Genomic DNA, 19089 nt, shown 5'->3' with positions numbered 1-19089 from the left:
ATAGGATGTACATACCTTATAGATAGGAATTTTAAAATTCTCAATCTCATCCGTATAATTTAAACAAATTTTAAGTTATTAGATTATATACACAGAAGTCAACATGTCACAGGTAATCATATCCAATGAACTCACGCACTCATCTGAACCCAAAGTCGTCCATCCCTTTATTCTTTTGAGACAGGGTCTCGCTCTGTTGACCAGGCTGGAGTGCAGTGGCATGATCTCGGCTGACAGCAGCCTGGACTTCCTAGGCTCAAGTGATCCTCCTGCCTCGGCCTCCAGAGTAGTTGGGAGTATAGGGTGCACCATCATGCCTGGTTAAATTTATTTGTTTATTTATTTTTGGCCGAGACGGGGGTCTCACTATGTCGCCCAGGCTGGTCTCGAACTCCTGGACTCAAGCAATCCCCTTGCCCCAGTCTTTGAAAATGGTGGGATTACAGGAATGAGCCACTGCACCCAGCCCCTTTTTCAGGCACCAATGCAACCTCACACTCAAGAAGAAGAAAAGTTATTATTTCAGTTAGTTAAAGAAATTCCTGGAGTATAGGCTGAGGACAACCCACCTGGGTTAGCTGTAAATCATGCACCAGTAGTAGAATTAAAGCCAGGAGCAACTCCTGTTCGGGTTCATCAGTACCCAGTTCCTCAAAAGTCCATACAGGGCATCTGCAAACATTTAGAACGGCTCTATAAACATAAGATTCTAGTCCAATGCCAGTCGCCTTAGAACACCCCACTTTTGCCAGTTCAGAAGCCATTGCCAGGGCCAGGGTCTAATGAATATAGGCCGGTGCAAGATTTACATGTTGTAAACCAGGCCACGGTAACTATCCATCCAGTGGTACCTAATCCGTACACTTTGACTGGACTTATTCCAGCAAGAGCTAGTTTACAGTCTTAGACTTAAAAGATGCTTTCTTTTGTATCTGTCTGGCAGCAGTTAGTCAGCTGATGTTTGCATTTCATAATACAAAGAAGCATCACAGTTCACCTGGACTAGACTCCCACGAAGGTTTAAACACTTTCCCACAATCCTTTTTTTTTTTTTTTTTGAGATGGAGTCTTGCTGTGTCACCCAGGCTGGAGTGCAGTGGTGCAATCTCAGCTCACTGCAACCTCTGCCCCCGGGTTCAAGCAATTCTCCTGCCTCAGCCTCTCGAGTAGCTAGGATTGCAGGTGCCAGCCACCGCACCAGGCCAGTTATTGTATTTTTAGTAGAGACGGGGTTTCTCCATCTTGGCCAGTCTGGTCTTGGACTCCTGACCTCGTGATCCACCCGCCTCGGCCGCCCAAAGTGTTGGGATGACCGGTGCGAGCCACCATGCCCGGTTCTCTCCCACAATCTTTAGAGAAATATTGGCCTCAGACCTCATGGCCTATACCCCACCAAATAACAACTGCACCTTGCTACAGTCTGTAGATGAGCTTCTTTTGCCGGCCCCAACCTCAGAGGGCTGTTATCGGGGAACCCAGAATCTCCTCCATCTCCTATAGAAAGTAAGTTACAAAATGTCAAAAAGTAAAGCCCAAATTTGCCATGAAGAGGTTACATATCTAGGTGTCATAGTGAGCCACGAGGAACACTGGCTTGGCTATGAGTGGAAGCAAGCCGTTTGTGCGCTTCCGGCCCTGACCACCCTACATCAAATAGGAATTTGTAGAGACAGCAAGATTCTGCCGCATCTGGATTCCAAAGTTCCCACTGATGGCTAATATGATCGTTAATATGAAGCCACAAAAGGAGGAGAAAAGGAGCCCTTCCTTTGAAAAACTAATCAAGAAATAGCCTTCAAACAGATCAAGGAAGCTTTAACTAAGGCCCCAGCCTTAACACTACCAGACATAAGTAAGCTTTTCTTTCTATATGTTCATGAATGAAAAAGAATGGCTATAGGGGCTCTGACTCAACTTATAGGATCAGGGCATCACCCAGTGGCATATTTATCCAAACAACTAGACTCTGTGGTGTTAAGATGGCCTCTTTGCCTTAAGGCATTAGCTGCCACCATCTTGTTAACACAAGAAGATAGCAAATTAACTTTAGGACGGCAACTAACCATCCGGGTGCCACATTCAGTCATAACTGTGATGGATCAAAGAAGGCATCATTAGTTATCAAACCCAATGATGACTCGGTACCAAGGGCTTCTATGTGAAAACCCTTACACAACTTTAGAACAGTAAACACCCTAAACCCAGCTACTCTGCTCCCAGTCAAACCGGGAGCTCCCCCTATGACTGTGTCGAAACAGTAGATGGGATATTCCCCAGTGAGAAAGATCTTACAGACAGACCTCTTGGAGACCCAGATGTCAAGTACTTCACAGGTGGAAGCAGTTCGGTGCTAGAAGAGGTTCGACGTGCCAGGTATGCAGTGGTAACGTTAGACTCAGTAGTAGAGGCTCAGCCTCTGTCCACTGGAACATCAGCTCAAAAAGCAGAATTAATAGCCCTGACAAGAGCACTGTTGCTAGAAAAGACAAGAAAGTCAAGTTTATACTAATTCTCAGTATGCTTTTACTACATTGCATGGACATGGAACTATATATTAAGAGAGAGAGCAAACAGCTAGAGGATTAACTAACAGCTAGAGAAAAGAAATAAAGTACAAAGAAGAGATTCTACGGTTCTTAGAGGCTGTATAGGCTGCAGAAAAAGTAGCTACAATGCACTGCAGAGGGCACCAAAAGGCAAGGAATGCCAGAAGCCAAAGGAAACAGAAAGGCAGACAGAGAGGCAAAGCGCGCAGCAATGCTCACGCCACATTTTAAAGAGGAAGCCTTAGCTATGCCTCTCCTCCCAGACCTCCTCTGCAAGAGGGCCCAAGTTATACTGCAAATCAAAGAGCCTGGTGTGCCCAAGAAGACAAAAAATATGTTAAAAGAAGGTAGTAAATTATCTTTGATAGGAGACCAGCCATTTCAAAGATGTTAGCGCCTAAGTTTGGGAAGCCAATTCATCAGAAACTCATATAAGAAAAACAGCATTTGTAACGTTATGAAAGTGCCATTTCTTTTCTTTTTTTTTTTTTTTTGAGACGGAGTCTCGCTCTGTCACCCAGGCTGGAGTGCAGTGGCGCGATCTTGACTCACTGCAACCTCTGCTTCCCGGGTTCAAGCATTTCTTCTGCCTCAGCCTCCCTAGTAGCTGGTATTACAGGCGCCTGCCACCACAACCGGCAATTTTTTTTGTTTTTTTCAGTAGAGACCGGGTGTTAACATGTTGGTCACACTGGCCTTGAACTCCGGACCTCGTGATCCGCCCACCCTGGCCTCCCAAAGTGGTAGGATTACAGGCGTAAGCCACCGCGCCTGGCCACGAAAGTGCCATTTCTATGTGCCGTGGCTCTGTGCTGTCATTTGAGCCGTTTGTAAACAATGCTTAACCTGTGCTCAGAATAACCTGTGACAGGGGCCCACTCGGCCCCCAAGAATTCAAGAAGCAGGAGCCATGCCTTGTGAAAACTTGGTTATAAACTTTACCGAACTGCACCGTGCCAGAGGCTAGGGGCATATGCTAGTGTTTATTTGCACCTTTTCAAGATAGGTTAAGGCTTTCCCCACCAGGACAGAAAAAGCAGAAGAAGTGACTGAAGTACTGATAAAAGACATTATCCCCAGGCTTGGACTGCCTCTAACTTTAAAGTCAGACAGTGGGCTGGCATTTGTAGCTGAAATAGTGCAAGATTTAACAAGACTGCTAAAAATAAAATAGTAGTTATGCCTAGCCTATTGGCCGGAAAGTTCAAGAAAAGTAAAATGCATGAATTGGACACTAAGCTGAAGAAATACTGAAGAAATACTGCCAAGAAACTCGTCAGGTGTTTCCTACGGTCGTCCTCCGAGTCAAGCGCACCCTCACCAAACAAACTAGGTATTCACCCTATGAAAGTCTGTTCAGTCCAACCATAAGTCAAATTATAAGTCAAATTAAAAGTGATCTTCAAGAACTAGAGGAATTAACTTTAAGAAAGCAAACGCAGGCTTTAAGAATAGCCATGCAAAAAATCCATAACTGAATACAAAAAAGAATGCCCATAAGTCTGACAGATCCAGTACACCCCTTTAAACCTGGAGACTCTGTTTATGTTAAAAAGTAGAATCCAGCTTCTCTAGGACCCATATAGGATGGGCCCTATACTGTAATCTTGTCCACACCCACTGCTGTTAAACTTGCAGGAATCATGCCTTAGATCCACCACAGTCAACTGAAACCGGCAGCTCAGGACAAGTGGACCAGCCAGCAAGACCCAGATCATCCAACTCGGCTGATCGTGAGATGAGACCAAGCTGCTGCTGAGGACGACAGCCCTGTTCTGGTCACCCCGGAGGCTGACCAGTCTACGTACAGCTGAAGCTGGAGGGGACGACAAGCCCTGCTCTAGTCACACATGGGAAGCTGACTAGTCTTCTACACACAGCCAAAGCTTGAGGACTCATCATGCAAGTAAATGTGGTTAGAAATCTTAAGACTAGTAGTTTTCCTTGTAATACTAACTGTTTTATTATTGTTCTGTCATTGTACTCAACCTCCTCCCCCAGGCAAGGCCCTCTTCTGACCTTGCTGGATATGAATATGCTGTCCATTGTTTTGCTGTTGTTACTCCCCCTAACCATGTTAGAAGAAGCACCTATAGAACTGTGTCCCCACTGTACACATACTACCTGGTCAGGGAACAGCATAACTAAGACGCTATTGTTCCATAATTATTAGGAGTGTATAAAGTGTATAAAAAATATTATAAAGGCCAGGCACAGGGGCTCATGCCTGTAATTCCAGCACTTTGGGAGGCTGAGGCGGGTGGATCACCTGAGGTTGGGAGTTTGAGACCAGCCTCAGTAACATGGAGAAACCCCATCTCGAATAAAAAGACAAAATTAACCAGGCATGGTGGTGCATGCCTGTAATCACAGCTATTCAGGAGGATGAGGCAGGAGAATCGCTTGAACGCAGGAGGTGGAGGTTGTGGTGAGCCATGATCATGCCATTGCACTCCAGCCTGGGCAACAAGAGTGAAACTTCATCTCAAAAAAAAAAAAAGACTTGTACATATAATCAGACCATCTACTCAATTTGTGACCCAGGAAATAACCAACCTTATGTATGTTATAACCCCAAATTTTCACTTGGCGAATACTTTAAAATTCATGCAAGGTCAAAAGAAAGTCCCCTCTTAAACCAAACCAAGGTCCCTCCCTTTTACCGAGGGCCTATTTCTCTGTATTTTGATGCTGGTCCAGCAGCAGACCTAGACTCATCCGTCTGTGGTAACCCACTTGTACAGAGATACTATGGAAACGACTACAAATACCTATGCATACCACCTTGTCCCCCTGGGACCCAGAAAAAGATGGTGAGTATTGCATATCGTGGCACCCCAGCACCCAACAAAGGCCAATCATGCTTACCGAAATGCCGGCAAAACCAGATTGTGAAACAAAAACCTGTCATCCTGTAAATTTCACCATTCTAAAGCCAGACCTACCCATGCGGACTGTGGGTTACCCCATACATGTCTCCACACACCTACCCAGCAACCTACCTATACGTTATCAAAAAGGAACCTGGACCAGCAACAATTCCGAGTCTTTAAATCATTCCATACGCACGTAGACCAGAAGTTACCAGAGCCTCCTCCTTTAGCTAAAAACCTGTTCACTCGGGTAGCTGAAAACATTGCTAGCAGCTTAAGCATTTTCTCATGTTACGTTTGTAGAAGGACTAATATAGGAGACCAATGGCCTTAAGAAGCAAAAGCGTTAATGTCACAAGATAATTTAACTCTAACTGACTCTTCTCCCGAACCGATGCCCACAAGTTCAAGCGCCTCGCTCTTAAAAACTTCCATTATCAGGAGATACTGTGTTGCTCGCTAAGGAAAAGCTTTTACGGACTCAGTAGAAGAATTAACTTGTTTAAGACAGCAGTATTATCATAAACCACTAAAGAAAACTTCGTGGAAAGGCAAGGCAAGGATGACTCCAGATCTCCTCATCCAAATCCACTCTCCCGTTTCTCTTCTCTAAACCGCATCTAGTAACAGCTTGAAGCTCCATATACCTGGCAAGCACCCTCCCGTCTCTATTAGATCTGTGGGCCTCGCGACTACGGACAGTTGCCAGGAAAGTGGACAAGGGCTTGTGTACTTGAAACAATTAGACCATCTTTCTCCTTACTCCCACTGCAACAGGGAGAACCTTGATGGTATCCTGTCTACAAAAAAATCAAAGAAAAAAACAAAAGAGATATAGACATAAGAAAATACATAAAATAGAAGATTAGAAAGACACAGATTGGCCCCTGAAAGACTAATTCAGTACTTTAGGCCAGCTACCTGGGCACAAGATAAGTCATAAAGCTACTGCACCCCAATTTACACGCTTAACCGCATCCTAAAGTTGCAAGCAGCACTTGAAATCATCACTAATGAAACAGCAAATGCATTTGACTTACTGGCCCAGCAAGCCACAAAAATGAGAAATGCCATCTACCAAAATAGATTAACTTTAGACTACCTCCTAGCCCAGGAAGGAGGAGTACGTAGAAAATTTAATCTAACCAATTGCTGCCTGGAAATCGATGGTAATAGGAAGGCTATTACAGAAATAACTGCCAGAATGAAAAAATTAGCCCATTTTCCAGTCCAGACTTAGAAAAAGTAGGCTCCTGAGTCCCTCTTTAGAGGCTGGTTTTCCTCCTTCAGTAGGTTCAAAACCTCAATAGGAGTAGTTCCAGCCATACTAAGAATTTGTTTAATACTCCCTTGCCTCTTACCTCTCCTTGTTAAGAACATTCAATCAATGATAGAAACAATTGTAACCAGGCAGACTATCACTCAGCTAATAGCTCTATGTGAATATCAGCCTGTGCCTAAAGAAGAAAACCTGCTCTTTCATGAAGAATCCAGTAACAATGATGCTTTCTATTAAAATCTTGTTTATAACAAGCACCAAAGGGAGAAAACTGAGGCAGAAATTTAAAAAATAAATATGCATTCATTCACTCTAGGAAAAGTAACAGGCAAGGCAAGGGTTAAAAAGAAAAGAACCAGTTTTCCTCTGCCTAGCAAGCTCACTTCAAGGACAGTTATATCATAACCCTGTTTGAGAAGTCTAAGCCAAAGGAACGGGCTCCAGACACCTCCCCTTTAGAAGAAGAATGAAGAAAGGAAGGAAGGAAGGAAGGAAGGAAGGAAGGAAGGAAGGAAGGAAGGAAGGAAGGAAGGAAGGAAGGAAGGAAGGAAGGAAGGAAGGAAGGAAGGAAGGAAGGAAGGAAGGAAAGGGAGGGAGGGAGGGAGGGAGGGAGGGAGGGAGGGAGGGTGGGAGGGAGGGAGGGAGGGAGGAAGGAGGAAATGTGTGTATTTAGCTGTTCTTATTTTTCTTTCAATGCAGCCACAAGGCCACCAGCTATGCAAGGTTACAAGTTATGCTATGGTATAGATTACATGACCTATCACTATATGACTAACTGCTTTTATTTTGCGTCTGTGAGTCTGCTTATAAAACTCCACTCTGTCTTTGTTGAAATGCTCAGCTTTTTAGATGTAAATCCACTGAGCCGGTGAGTACCTTAAATAAACATCCTCCTTTCTCCCCCATATCAGTCTCTCTAGTCCTCAGTTTGCCACACCACCATCTCTGTGCCTCCTCTGCTCTCCCTGTTAAATTATCTCTTCCCTTTATACCCCTTGTCCCCACTCTCTGGCAGCCTAGATCCCCAGGTGTCCTCCCTGCTGTGGTTCTCCCTCTGTTTTCCTTGCCACCAGCACCACTCTGCTCTGTCTGTCCCGGCTCCAAATCCCTCCCCCTCTCCCTCACTCTGATGAGCCTCCCTCTTTGCTGTCCCTCTCCCTACCTTGCTGTCCTTCATCTGTCTGTCCTTCTTCTTTTTTTTTTTTTTTTTTTTTTGAGACAGAGTCTCACTCTGTCACCCAGGCTGGAGTGCAGTGGCATGCTCTAGGTTCACTGCAACCTCTGCCTCCTGGGTTCAAGCAATTCTCCTGCCTCAGCCTCCCCAAGTAGCTGGGATTACAGGCGCCTGCCACCACATCTGGCTAATTTTTGTATTTTTAGTAGAGACAGGGTTTCACCATGTTGCCCAGGTTGGTCTCGAACTCCTGACCTCAAGTGATCCGCCTGCCTCAGCCCTCCAAAGTGCTGGGATTACAGGCGTGAGCCACTACGCCTGGCCATCTGTCGGTCCTTCTAGCTTTTCTCTGCATTTCTTCAGTTGCTTTTCTCCTCCTGCTTTATTATTTTTTTTTTTTTCACTTTTGCTATCTCTTGGCAAATCCCTACCCCATTCTCTACTTTGCCATCTGTTATGAGTCTTTGTCATTCTTTTCTGTCTCAGGTTTTCTACTGGTCTCTGTCTGTCTCCTGATCCCTTTGGCCCACACAATCACAGGAGAGTTTGGAGTAAGATGCCTGCATACCAGGGGAGCGCATTTAAAAGGGGCTGGAGCTGGGCAGGGAAGAACACCCTGTGTCACAGGATGTGGGGAAAAGAAATAGAGGTCACATTGTTACTGTGTCCATGTAGGAAAGGAAGACGTAAGAAACTCCATTTTGATCTGTACTAAGAAAAATTGTTTCTGCTTTCAGATGCTGTTAACCTGTAACATTAGACCCAGCCCTGTGCTCACAGAAACATGTGCTGTAATGAATCAAAGTTTAAGGGATTTAGGGCTGTGCAGGACTTGCCTTGTTAACAATATGTTTGCATGCAGTATGCTTGGTAAAAGTCATCGCCATTCTCCATTCTCGATTAACCAGGAACACAATGCACTGCGGAAAGCCTCTGCCCAAGAAAGCCTGGTATTGTCCAAGGTTTGCCCCCACTGAGACAGCCTGAGATATGGCCTCATGGGAAAGGAAAGACCTTACCATCCCCCAGCCTGACACCCATAAAGGGTCTTTGCTGAGGAGGATTAGTAAAAGAGGGAGCCTCTTTGCAACTGAGATAAGAGGAAGGCTGTCTCCTGCTCATCCTTGGGATTGGAATGTCTTGATGCAAAGCTGACCATTCCCATTCTTTCTATTTTCAGATAGGAGAAAACCGCCCTGTGGCTGGAGGTGAGATATGCTGGCAGCAATACTGTTCTGTTGCTCCTTGCTACACTGAGATGTTTGGGTAAAGAGAAACATAAAGCTAGCCTGCGTGCACATCCGGGCACAGTACCTTTCCTTGAACTTATTCATGATACAGATTCCTTTGCTCACACGTTTCCCTGCTGACCTTCTCCCCACCTGTTGCCCTGATACACGCCCCTAGCTAAGATAGTAAAAATAATGATCACTAAATACTCAGGGAACTCAGAGGCTGGGACCGGTGCGGGTCCTCCCTATACTGAGCACCCCCTGGGCCCACTGTTCTTTCTCTATACTTTGTCTCTGTGTCTTCCTTCTTTTCTCAGGCTCTAGTCCCACCTGACGAGAAATACCCACAGGTGTGGAAGGGCTGGCCCCCTTTAACAGGACAGGCCCCAGCCACCTCCCCAACGTAGGCTCAGGGTAAGCCGTGACTGCGGAGGGGAGACCTAGGGAGCAGCAGGGCCCAGCAGGAGGAGGGAGGTCGGGGGGCGAGGGCGCCTTAAGACAAGGGTGGGGTCTGCAGGATCCCAGGACCAGACAGAGGAGGCGGCCTTCCTGGGACTGGGGCCGCGGTTCTACGTTCCATGGGCGGAAGAGGGCGAGAATCCACCTCTCCGGTGAGGACTTTAAAAAGCGCGGGGCGGGAGGAGTCAGAAAAAGGTTTAGAGCAGGAAAACTACGCGATAGAAAGTGTACACACTGCCCTACAGCAGAAAGACCCGGGACGGGGCTAGCCTCAGGGCGACCTTAAACCCCTAAGGATGCGACCCCCGGACTCTCACAGGGTCGTCTCAATTTGCTCTAGGTGAAGGAAGATGGCTGAAAATTTCCAGGTTTGTGGGGACCCCACACCCCAGGAACAGAAGCGCCAGGGACCTGGGAAGCGCAGACTTAATACAACACAGAACTAAACTCACGCGCCGCGATGGGACCGTCACTCCACGCGATCCGCTTCCGGGTTTTCGCGAATCTGCGCGCAGGACAAAAGCCAGGCCTGGGTGGGACCCGCGAGGAGGTGGGCGGGGCCTAGGCGAGGTAGGGGCGGGGCGCGAGGCGGAGAGATTTTGCTCTTTAGAACCGGCAGAGGGCGGGGAAGAGTGCGGGGCAGAGGCGGGGCAGGGGCGGGACTTGTGAGTTCCTCACCCTCCCTCCGGCGCCTGTTTTAGGGTTTTGGAGTCCAGACCCGCCAGAAAGGCTGAGGCCTGATTCAAAAGCCCTGGAATTGTCTGGAATGGGCATGTAAACTAGAATGTGAAATGCAAAGCCCTGCCCGGGCCGAAGGTACAATTTCATGCTGACGGCCCACAGAACAGAATAGAAATTCTCTCCCTTTCTATTCTCCATTCACCGGGTGGGGGGAAAATCCACCCTGTGCTCAGCTTCAGAGACTTCCCTAAAGCCACCGCCTGGGATGCGGGACGCAATGCTCAGGAAAGCGAGGAGTGAGGTGACCACCTGCTGGATAAATACAGCAGAGGCGCAGGGGAGGGAGACTGAGGACCCAGCTACTCAGGAAGCAGCGGCGGGAGGATCGCTGAGCCTGGGGTCCAGGCCAGCCTGGGCGACAAAGTAACACCCGCTCCCGCAGGGCTCCCTTCCTCCTCTCTCTCTCTTTTTTCCTTTTTTTTTTTAATAACAAAAATACAATTTTGATTGCGTGAGATAGGGATCCAACATTATTCTTTTCCATGTGGATATCCAGTTAGTTGTCTCAGCACATTTGTGGAAGAGATTTATTACTTTATTTATTTACTTATTTCTTTTGTTTTGAATGAGAGTATTTCTCTGTAGCCCAGGCTAGAGGGCAGTGAGGGGATCTCGGCTCACTGCAGCCTCTGCCTCCTAGTTTCAGGCGATTCCCCTGCCTCAGCTGCGGTGTACCTGCCATTACAGGCGCGTGCCACCATGCCCGGCTAATTTTCGTAGACGAGTTTCACCATGTTGGCCAGGCTGGTCTCAAACTCTTGACTTCAAGTGATCCGCCTGCCTCGGCCTCCAAAGTGCTGGGATTACAGGCGTGAGCCACTGCGCCTGATCCAACAAATACCTTTTACTTCACTTTCTAATTGTTGAGAAAATATAATTGAAAACAAAGCAAAACAAAATCTTCCCCCAAATGACAAAACATCTGCACGACGATAAGAGAAAGAAATTTAAAAAGTTATTAATAAATAAGCCTTAGACCAGAATGTGATGGGAAATAGAAACAAACAGCTGAGAGGTTGAAAAAAGAGAAAGAAACTTCACTGTTCTGTACAACCCATTAAGTACATGTTTTCAAGATAAACACTAATCAGTCCTCAGGGAAGAGGACTTGACAACACCCTTGGTCACACATAGTTCATCCTGGCTCTACTGGGTAATGGAGGTGACCATTTCTGTCAGCTAATTAGCTTCATGCTGAGGAGGGGAAGAAACCCTAACCCATGTTTCTTTGACAAGTGTGAGTTTTACAACATGGAGACAGGTGCCATCTCTAGTGAGGCTCCTAAAATTCGACAGAAACTGATGTCAGCAGTAAATAATAAAATTCAGAATTTATGATTAAGTATACAACTTATCTGAACACAAAGCATGAGGATAGCCACCTGGAAACATCAACTCCTAATGAATGGGATCAGCGTTCCAAAGTGGAGACATTAAGGTTTCACACACAGGGAAAGACAGAAGCTTTAGCAGAAGCACCATATTTTCCATTCAAGACCAGTGCATAGGTTACAGCAAGTTGATTGGTGACGGATTGATACACTTCAAGGAAGGTTATTTTATCACTCCATAAGAAGGGACAATGATCCCAGGAGGTCTTATCTTTGGGGCTGCTTAGTCTTCCTAATTATTTACAGGAAAACTCTTTTCCTGTAAATAAGAGCAAGACTCACCCAGGTTGGGGTGCTGTGGGGCGATCTCGGCTCACTGCAACCTCTACCTCTCAGATTCAAGCAGTTCTCCTGCCTCAGCCTCCCAAGTAGCTGGGATTACAGGTGCATGCTACCATTGTTTGTTTGTTTGAGACAGTCTCGCTCTGTTGCCTAGGCTGGAGTGCAGTGACACGATCTCAACTGCTTACTGCAACCTCCGCCTCCCGGGTTCAAGCGATTCTCCTGGCTTAGTCTCTCAAGTAGCTGGGAGCCTAGCTAACTTTTGTGTTTTTAGTACAGATGGGGTTTCACCATGTTGGGCAGGGTGGTGTCAAACTCCTGACCTTGTGATCCATCTGCTTCAGCCTTCCAAAGTGCTGGGATTACAGGTGTGAGCCACCATGCCCGGCCTTTTGTTTTGTATTTTTAGTAGAGAGGGGGTTTCACCATGTTGGCCAGGCTGGTAAACTCCTGACCTCACGTGATCTGGAGTACAATGGCGCCACCTCAGCTCACTGCAATGTCCGCCTCTGGGGTTCAAGCGATTGTCCAGCCTCAGCCTCCTGAGTAACTGGGATTACAGGCGTCCACCACCATACCCAGCTAATTTTTGTATTGTTAGTAAAGACGTGGTTTCACCATGTTAACCAGCCTGTTCTTGAACTCCTGAATACTGTTTCTGCTGTTAGGTGTCAGTCCTCTTCATTGCGGCACAAACAAGTTTTTTTTTTTTTTTTTTTTCTGTAAAACTGATATGGGGTGGGTGCAGTGGCACACTCCTGTAATCCCCGCACTTTGGGAGGCTGAGGCAGGCAGATCACGAGGTCAGGAGTTCAAGACCAGCCTGGCCAATATGGTGAAACCCCGTCTCTCCTAAAAATACTGCAGACATGTCCCACCACTCCCAGCTAATTTTTGCATTTTTTGTAGAGAAGGATGTTTCACCATGTTGCCCACGCTGGTCTTGAATACCTGGGCTCACGTGACCCACCTGTCTTGGCCTCTGAAAGTGCTGGGATTACAGGACTGGGCCACTGCATCTGGTCTCATTGTAAATTTGATGTTTCTTCTTGTTTCAATTTTAGCAGAATTTATATTGCTTGACAGAGTCTGTTTTCAAACTCACGTCTTATCCTTCTGAGTGCCTTAAACTAGAGCCTATTCTGACATAACAGATTTGTACCAGTTTATTTTGTTGCAAAAACTGTGAAATTTATGTAAAATTTTCTCATAAGACACATACTACGTATTTTTCCATGAACTTCTTGAAGACTTCTTGTACTAGAAAACTGTATTCAAGAGGCTATAAAAAGGATTGTAGATATTCAAGTGCCACTTATTTCTGGGATGCAAGGATGGTTCAACATATTCAAGCAAATCAATGTGAAATACGACTTGAACAGAACGAAAGATGAAAACCACATCATCTCAATAGATGGAAAAAAAGCATTTCAGAAAATTCAAAATCCAATAATCACAGAAATCCTAAACAAAATAGGTAGAGAAGGAAATTTACCTCAACAATAGAAAGACCATCCATGAAATGACCAACGAGTAAATAACCAAGCTGGGAAAATGGAATGCTTTCCTGTTGGATCTCACATGATGCAAGAATGCACTCACCCCTTCTATTCAATAGATACTGGTTGTCCTAGCCAGAGCAATTAAGTAGTAAAAGAAATAAAACTCATCCAAATCAGAAATAAGTAAAATTATATGTTTGTAGATGACATGATCTTCTGTGTAGAAAATCACAAAGAGTCAATCAAAATACTACTGGAGCTAACAAACACATTCAATGTATCCACACAATACAATATCAGCACCAAAAATTAGATGAATTTCCATGCATTAACGATGAACAATTTTAAAAGAAAATTTAAAACACTTCCATTTGCTAGAGAACTTAAAGAAATAGGAATAACTGTAAAAAGGTGAGAAATCTGTACCTTGCAATCTAAAAACATACATCAAAATGATTAAAAATATATATATAACCCATATTACTGGTTTGGAAAAAGTAAGATTGTTAAATAATTATATAACCCAATGTGATTTAGATTCAACACAATACCCAGAAAAATCCCTATCAGTTTTCATTAAAGAAGCAAAAAACAGGCTGGGAAAATGGCTCCTGTCTGTTGGTCAGGCTGATCTCAAACTCCTGGCCTCAAGTGATGTACCCACCTTGGCCTACCAAACTGCTGGGATTACAGGCGTGAGCCACCACGCCCGGCCCAATCCTCTTAACATAAACACTTTAATGTCAATTAATGCTTGATGGTTTGCTATACTCATTGCACTTGGAACAATCACCTCAAAAATGAATTTTCTGATATTCTACAAGGAGTGAAATCAGACTGAAGACCTTGCCACACTCATGACATCTGTAAGATTTCTGTCCAGTATGCATTCTCTGATGTCTAATGAGGTGTGAACATGAAGTAAAGGCTCTGCCACAATCATCACACTTGTGAGGTTTCTCTCCTGTACGAATTCTCCTGTTTTGCATAGGATGAAGCTTGACTGAAGACCTTGGCACAATCACATTTGTAAGGTTTCTCTCCAACATGAGTTTGCCAATGAACTGCAAAGTATGAATGATGTCTGAAAAATTTCCCGCAATTATTACACATGTAAGATCTCCATTATGGATTCTCCAGTGATTTACAATGGTTGTAGCATTACTGAAGACTCTGTGACAATCATTACATTAGTAAAGTTTCTCTATACCATGGATTGCCTGATGAGGAATAAATGTTGACTGCCCACTAAAGGCTTTGCTACACTCATTACACTTGTTTCTCTCCAGTGTGAATTCTAGTATGTTGTGCCAGTGTGAGTCATGCCTGAAAGCCTTGTCACAAACTCTTACATTTGTATGGTTTCTCTCCAGTATGAATTCTCCTGTCTTTTGAGGCTTGATTTGCGACTGTAAACTTTGTCACATGCTTTACATTTCTAAGGTATCTTTCCAGTATGAATTCTATGATGACGTGCAAGCTTTGCTTTTCGATTAAAAACCTTGCCACACTCATTACACTTGTAAGGTTTCTCTCCAGTATGAATTCTATGATGACGTGCAAGGTGTGCTTGTTGATTAAAAACCTTGCCACATTTATTACACTTGTAAGGTTTCTCTCCAGTATGAAGCCTATGATGACGTGCAAGGTTTGCTTTTCGATTAAAAGCCTTGCCACATTCATTACACTTGTAAGGTTTCTCTCCAGTATGAATTGCCTTATGAATTACAAGGGCTGCATTTTGACAGAAGGTCTTGCCACACTCATTACACTTGTAAGGTTTCTCTCCAGTATGAATTGCCTTATGAATTACAAGGACTGAATTTCGACCAAACGTCTTGCCACACTCATTACACTTGTAATGTTTCTCTCCAGTATGAACTGCCTTATGAATTACAAGAGCTGAATTTCGACTAAACTTCTTGCCACATTCATTACACTTGTAAGGTTTCTCTCCAGTATGAAGTCTATGATGACGTGTAAGGTTTCCTTTTTTATTAAAAACCTTGCCACATTCATTACACTTGTACAATTTCTCTCCAGTATGAATTCTCCTATGACTTTCAAGGTTTGATTTGAATCTGAAAGCTTCATCACATTCTTCACATTTGTAAGGTTTCTCTCTAGTATGAGTTCGCCCATGAACTGCAAGGTATGAATGATGTCTGAAAAATTTGCCACATTTATTACACTTGTAAGATCTCTCTTCATTATGGATTCTCCAATGATTTGCAATGGTTGTAGCCTTACTGAAGACTTGGTGGCAATTGTTACATTTGTAAAGTTTCCCTAGACCATGGATTGCTTGATGGTAAATAAGTGCTGACTGCCCACAAAAGGCTTTGCCACACTCTTTACACTTGTAAGGTTTCTCTCCAGTATGAAGTCTACGATGGCATGTAAGGGATAACTCCTGACTGAAGGTCTTGCCACAGTCATTACACTTGTAAGGTTTCTCTCCAGTATGACGTCTACGATGGCATGTAAGGGTTAACTCCTTACTGAAGGTCTTGCCACACTCATTACACTTGTAAGGTTTCTCTCCAGTATGAAGTCTATGATGGCGTGTAAGGTATGACTTCCGACTAAAGGTCTTGCCACATTCATTACAGTTGTATGGTTTCTCTCCGGTGTGAATTCTCCTATGTCTTTCAAGGTTTGATTTGAAAGTGAAAGTTTCATCACAATCTTCACATTTGTAAGGTTTTTCTCCACTATGAAGTCTACGATGGTATACAACGGATGACATATGACTGAAGGTCTTGCCACAATCATTACACTTGTAAGGTTTCTCTCCAGTATGAATTTTCCGATGTCTTTCAAGGTTTGATTTGAAACTGTAAGTTTTGTCACATTCTTCACATTTGTAAGGTTTCTCTCCACTATGAAGTCTACGATGGCATGTAAGGGTTAACTCCTGACTAAAGGTCTTGCCACACTCTTTACAATTGTAAGGTTTCTCTCCAGTATGAAGTCTATGATGGCATGTGAGGGATGACGTCCGACTAAAAGTCTTCTCACATTCATTACACTTGTACGGTTTCTCTCCAGTATGTATTCTCCTATGTCTTTCAAGGTTTGATTTGAAACGGAAAGCTGTGTCACATTCTTCACATTTGTAAGGTTTCTCTCCAGTATGAAGTCTACGATGGCATGTAAGGTATGATGTCTGACTGAAAGTCTTGCCACACTCATTACACTTGTAAGGTTTCTCACCAGTGTGACATCTACGATGGCATGCAAGATATTGTTTCCTATTAAAGACTTTGCCACATACATCACATTTATATTGTTTCTCTCCTAAATGGATTATCTGATGTTTCTTTAAGAGTGAGCTATAATTAAAGGCTTTGCCACTCTCATTACATTGGAAAGATTTTTCCCTCATGTGTACTTCCTGTTTCTGTGTGAGTAATGAAGAATTCCGGAAATTATTCCTATAGTTATTAGAGATATGAGTTTGGGGTCTACAAGAAATTCGTTGGGCTGTTGAAACTGAGGAAGCATCATTGATAGACTTCTCAACTTGATTATCAATTTTCTCTTCCGTCTGAAATATGTGCAGTTCAGGCAGATGCGAATGAAAGCTTGATCCAAGCTGATCTTTAATAGGCTTGTTTCCAGCATGCCTTTGATCATATCGGTCTGTACTACCCATCAACTTTTTTATTTTTGTCATGGGTGCTTCATGGACAGTTCTTTCATCTTCTTGCCACTGAAACTCAAAGTTATGAATATCTTTACTAATTTCCTGGAAGCAAAAATCTCCAATGTGATGTCTTTCCAATGTCCTTGTGTGGATCACTTCTGTATTGCCTTGCACTGTTGACAAGAAATCCTTCATCGTGCATTTGGAAGAGATATCTACAAAACATAAACACCAATAGGTTTCCAATTAAGTACAGACGGTAAATCATACTGAAATGTGTAAATATGACACACACAAAAATACTTATTTTAAACTTCCCAAACAAGATCTTCAAAGTTAGGAACACAAAAGCGTAAGATTCTTTAATAAATAAAGGGTGATTATATGTGCTTCAAATTATTTTTACGGAAGTGTATTTCCAATATCATAACAAAACACTGACAGGGCACAAACATGTGTAAGCCTAAAGTAAGGAGTATTTTTCCACTGTGACCCTAAAGTGTCCAACAGTTTGCAACAAACATATCACTGTCACATCAATGAAAAGTACATATTCTTCATATTTACAGCATATTTACTGTATACAAATAAATGCTACAGGACCACACAATATACTATATTCATAAATAATCCACAACAAGCTCATGTAAGAATAATCAAAATCAATGGAAATTCTGTATTGTCAAACAATCATAGCACTGAGAAGATAAGAAAAGATTACAAAATTTAGCCAGGCGTGGTGGCCCACAGCTGTAGTCTCAGCTGCTCGGGAGGCTGAGGCACAAGAACCGTTTGAACCCAAGAGGTAGAGGTTGCAGTGAGCCAAGATTGCACCACTGTACTTCAGCCTGGGCGACAAAGTGAGGCTCCATCTCAAAAAAAAAAAAAAAAAAAAAGTTAATACAATGTTTTTCTGAATAACTGTCATAAAATTACCTATATCCATGCAGAAAAAGCAAGTTGTGACATTAAGAAAAAAAATTTAGTATTTTTAGTATTTTTATATTTTTGAGGTGAAGTCTCGCTCTGTCGCAACAGGTTGGAGTGCAATGGCCCGATCTTGGCTCACGGCAACCTCCGCCTTTTGGGTTCAAGCCATTCTCCTGCCTCAGCCTCCTGAGTACCTGGGATTACAGGCACACACCACCATGCTTGGCTAATTTTTGAATTTTTAGTAGAGATAAAGTTTCAACATGTTGGCCAGGCTGGCCTTGAACTTTTGACCTTAAGTGCTCCACCTGCCTCAGCCTCCCAAAAGTCCTGGGATTGCAGGCGTAAGCCACAGTGCCTGGTGGCACTTTGTGACATTAACTAGTAGACTCATGTCAGTTATATTGCATACCACATACCAAAAAGCCTAATGTACAATCATAAAAATTAGTAAAATATTGTAACCCATAAAACTAGCAAGCAAATAACAGGTACATTTATACAACCTGCAGAATTCTAAACAATTCCCTGTTAAGAAAAAAGCCACAGCTTCTACTTACCACCAGCACACAATATATGAACTGAAATACCTGTTAAGATCACTACCTTCTGATTTATGAGGTCAAAAAAATACACAGCATTATAAGGAATAAGAAGTGACTAACGGCCTGTAATCCCAGCACTTTTAGAGGCGGGTGGATCATGAGGCCAGAGTTTAAGAGTAGCCTGGCCAACATGGTGAAACCCCAACTCTACTAAAAATACAAAAAAATTAGCTGGCCGTGGTGGCGGGCACCTGTAATCCCGTCTACTCAAAAGGCTGAGGCAGGAGAATTGTTTGAACCCAGGAGGCGGAGGTTGTAGTGAGCCGAGATCGAGCCATTGCACTCCAGCCTGGGCGACTTCGTCTCAAAAAAAAAAAAAAAAATTGACTAACAGTATCGGAGGGTGCAATTATGATGTCACAACTACATTTATGGAACAGGCAATACAGCAATTCTATATATATGCATTTCCCTTAGTTACCTAGT

At 43.8% G+C, this 19089-nt stretch overlaps 1 protein-coding gene and 1 pseudogene across 1 annotated transcript; both read right to left on the bottom strand.

Moving 5' to 3' along the window:
• Positions 1 to 14273: 14273 nt before the first annotated feature.
• LOC139360458 (putative zinc finger protein 137) lies at positions 14274 to 14900 on the bottom strand (annotated as a pseudogene).
• Positions 14900 to 17343, bottom strand: LOC139360459 (zinc finger protein 845-like). The gene has a single exon (XM_071087742.1). The coding sequence runs from the start codon at positions 17321 to 17323 to the stop codon at positions 14918 to 14920; it is 2406 nt and encodes an 801-aa protein (XP_070943843.1). The 5' UTR covers positions 17324 to 17343; the 3' UTR covers positions 14900 to 14917.
• Between the last annotated feature and the right edge of the window lie 1746 nt (positions 17344 to 19089).

The sequence above is a fragment of the Macaca nemestrina genome, chromosome 20, assembly GCF_043159975.1.
Source record: "Macaca nemestrina isolate mMacNem1 chromosome 20, mMacNem.hap1, whole genome shotgun sequence".
NCBI lineage: Eukaryota > Metazoa > Chordata > Mammalia > Primates > Cercopithecidae > Macaca > Macaca nemestrina.
This window is presented reverse-complemented; position numbering and strand designations above follow the sequence as displayed.

Bases quoted from the DNA above. Each gene is read 5' to 3' on its own strand.
- LOC139360459 (XM_071087742.1), bottom strand. From the start codon at position 17,323: ATGAAGGATTTCTTGTCAACAGTGCAAGGCAATACAGAAGTGATCCAC.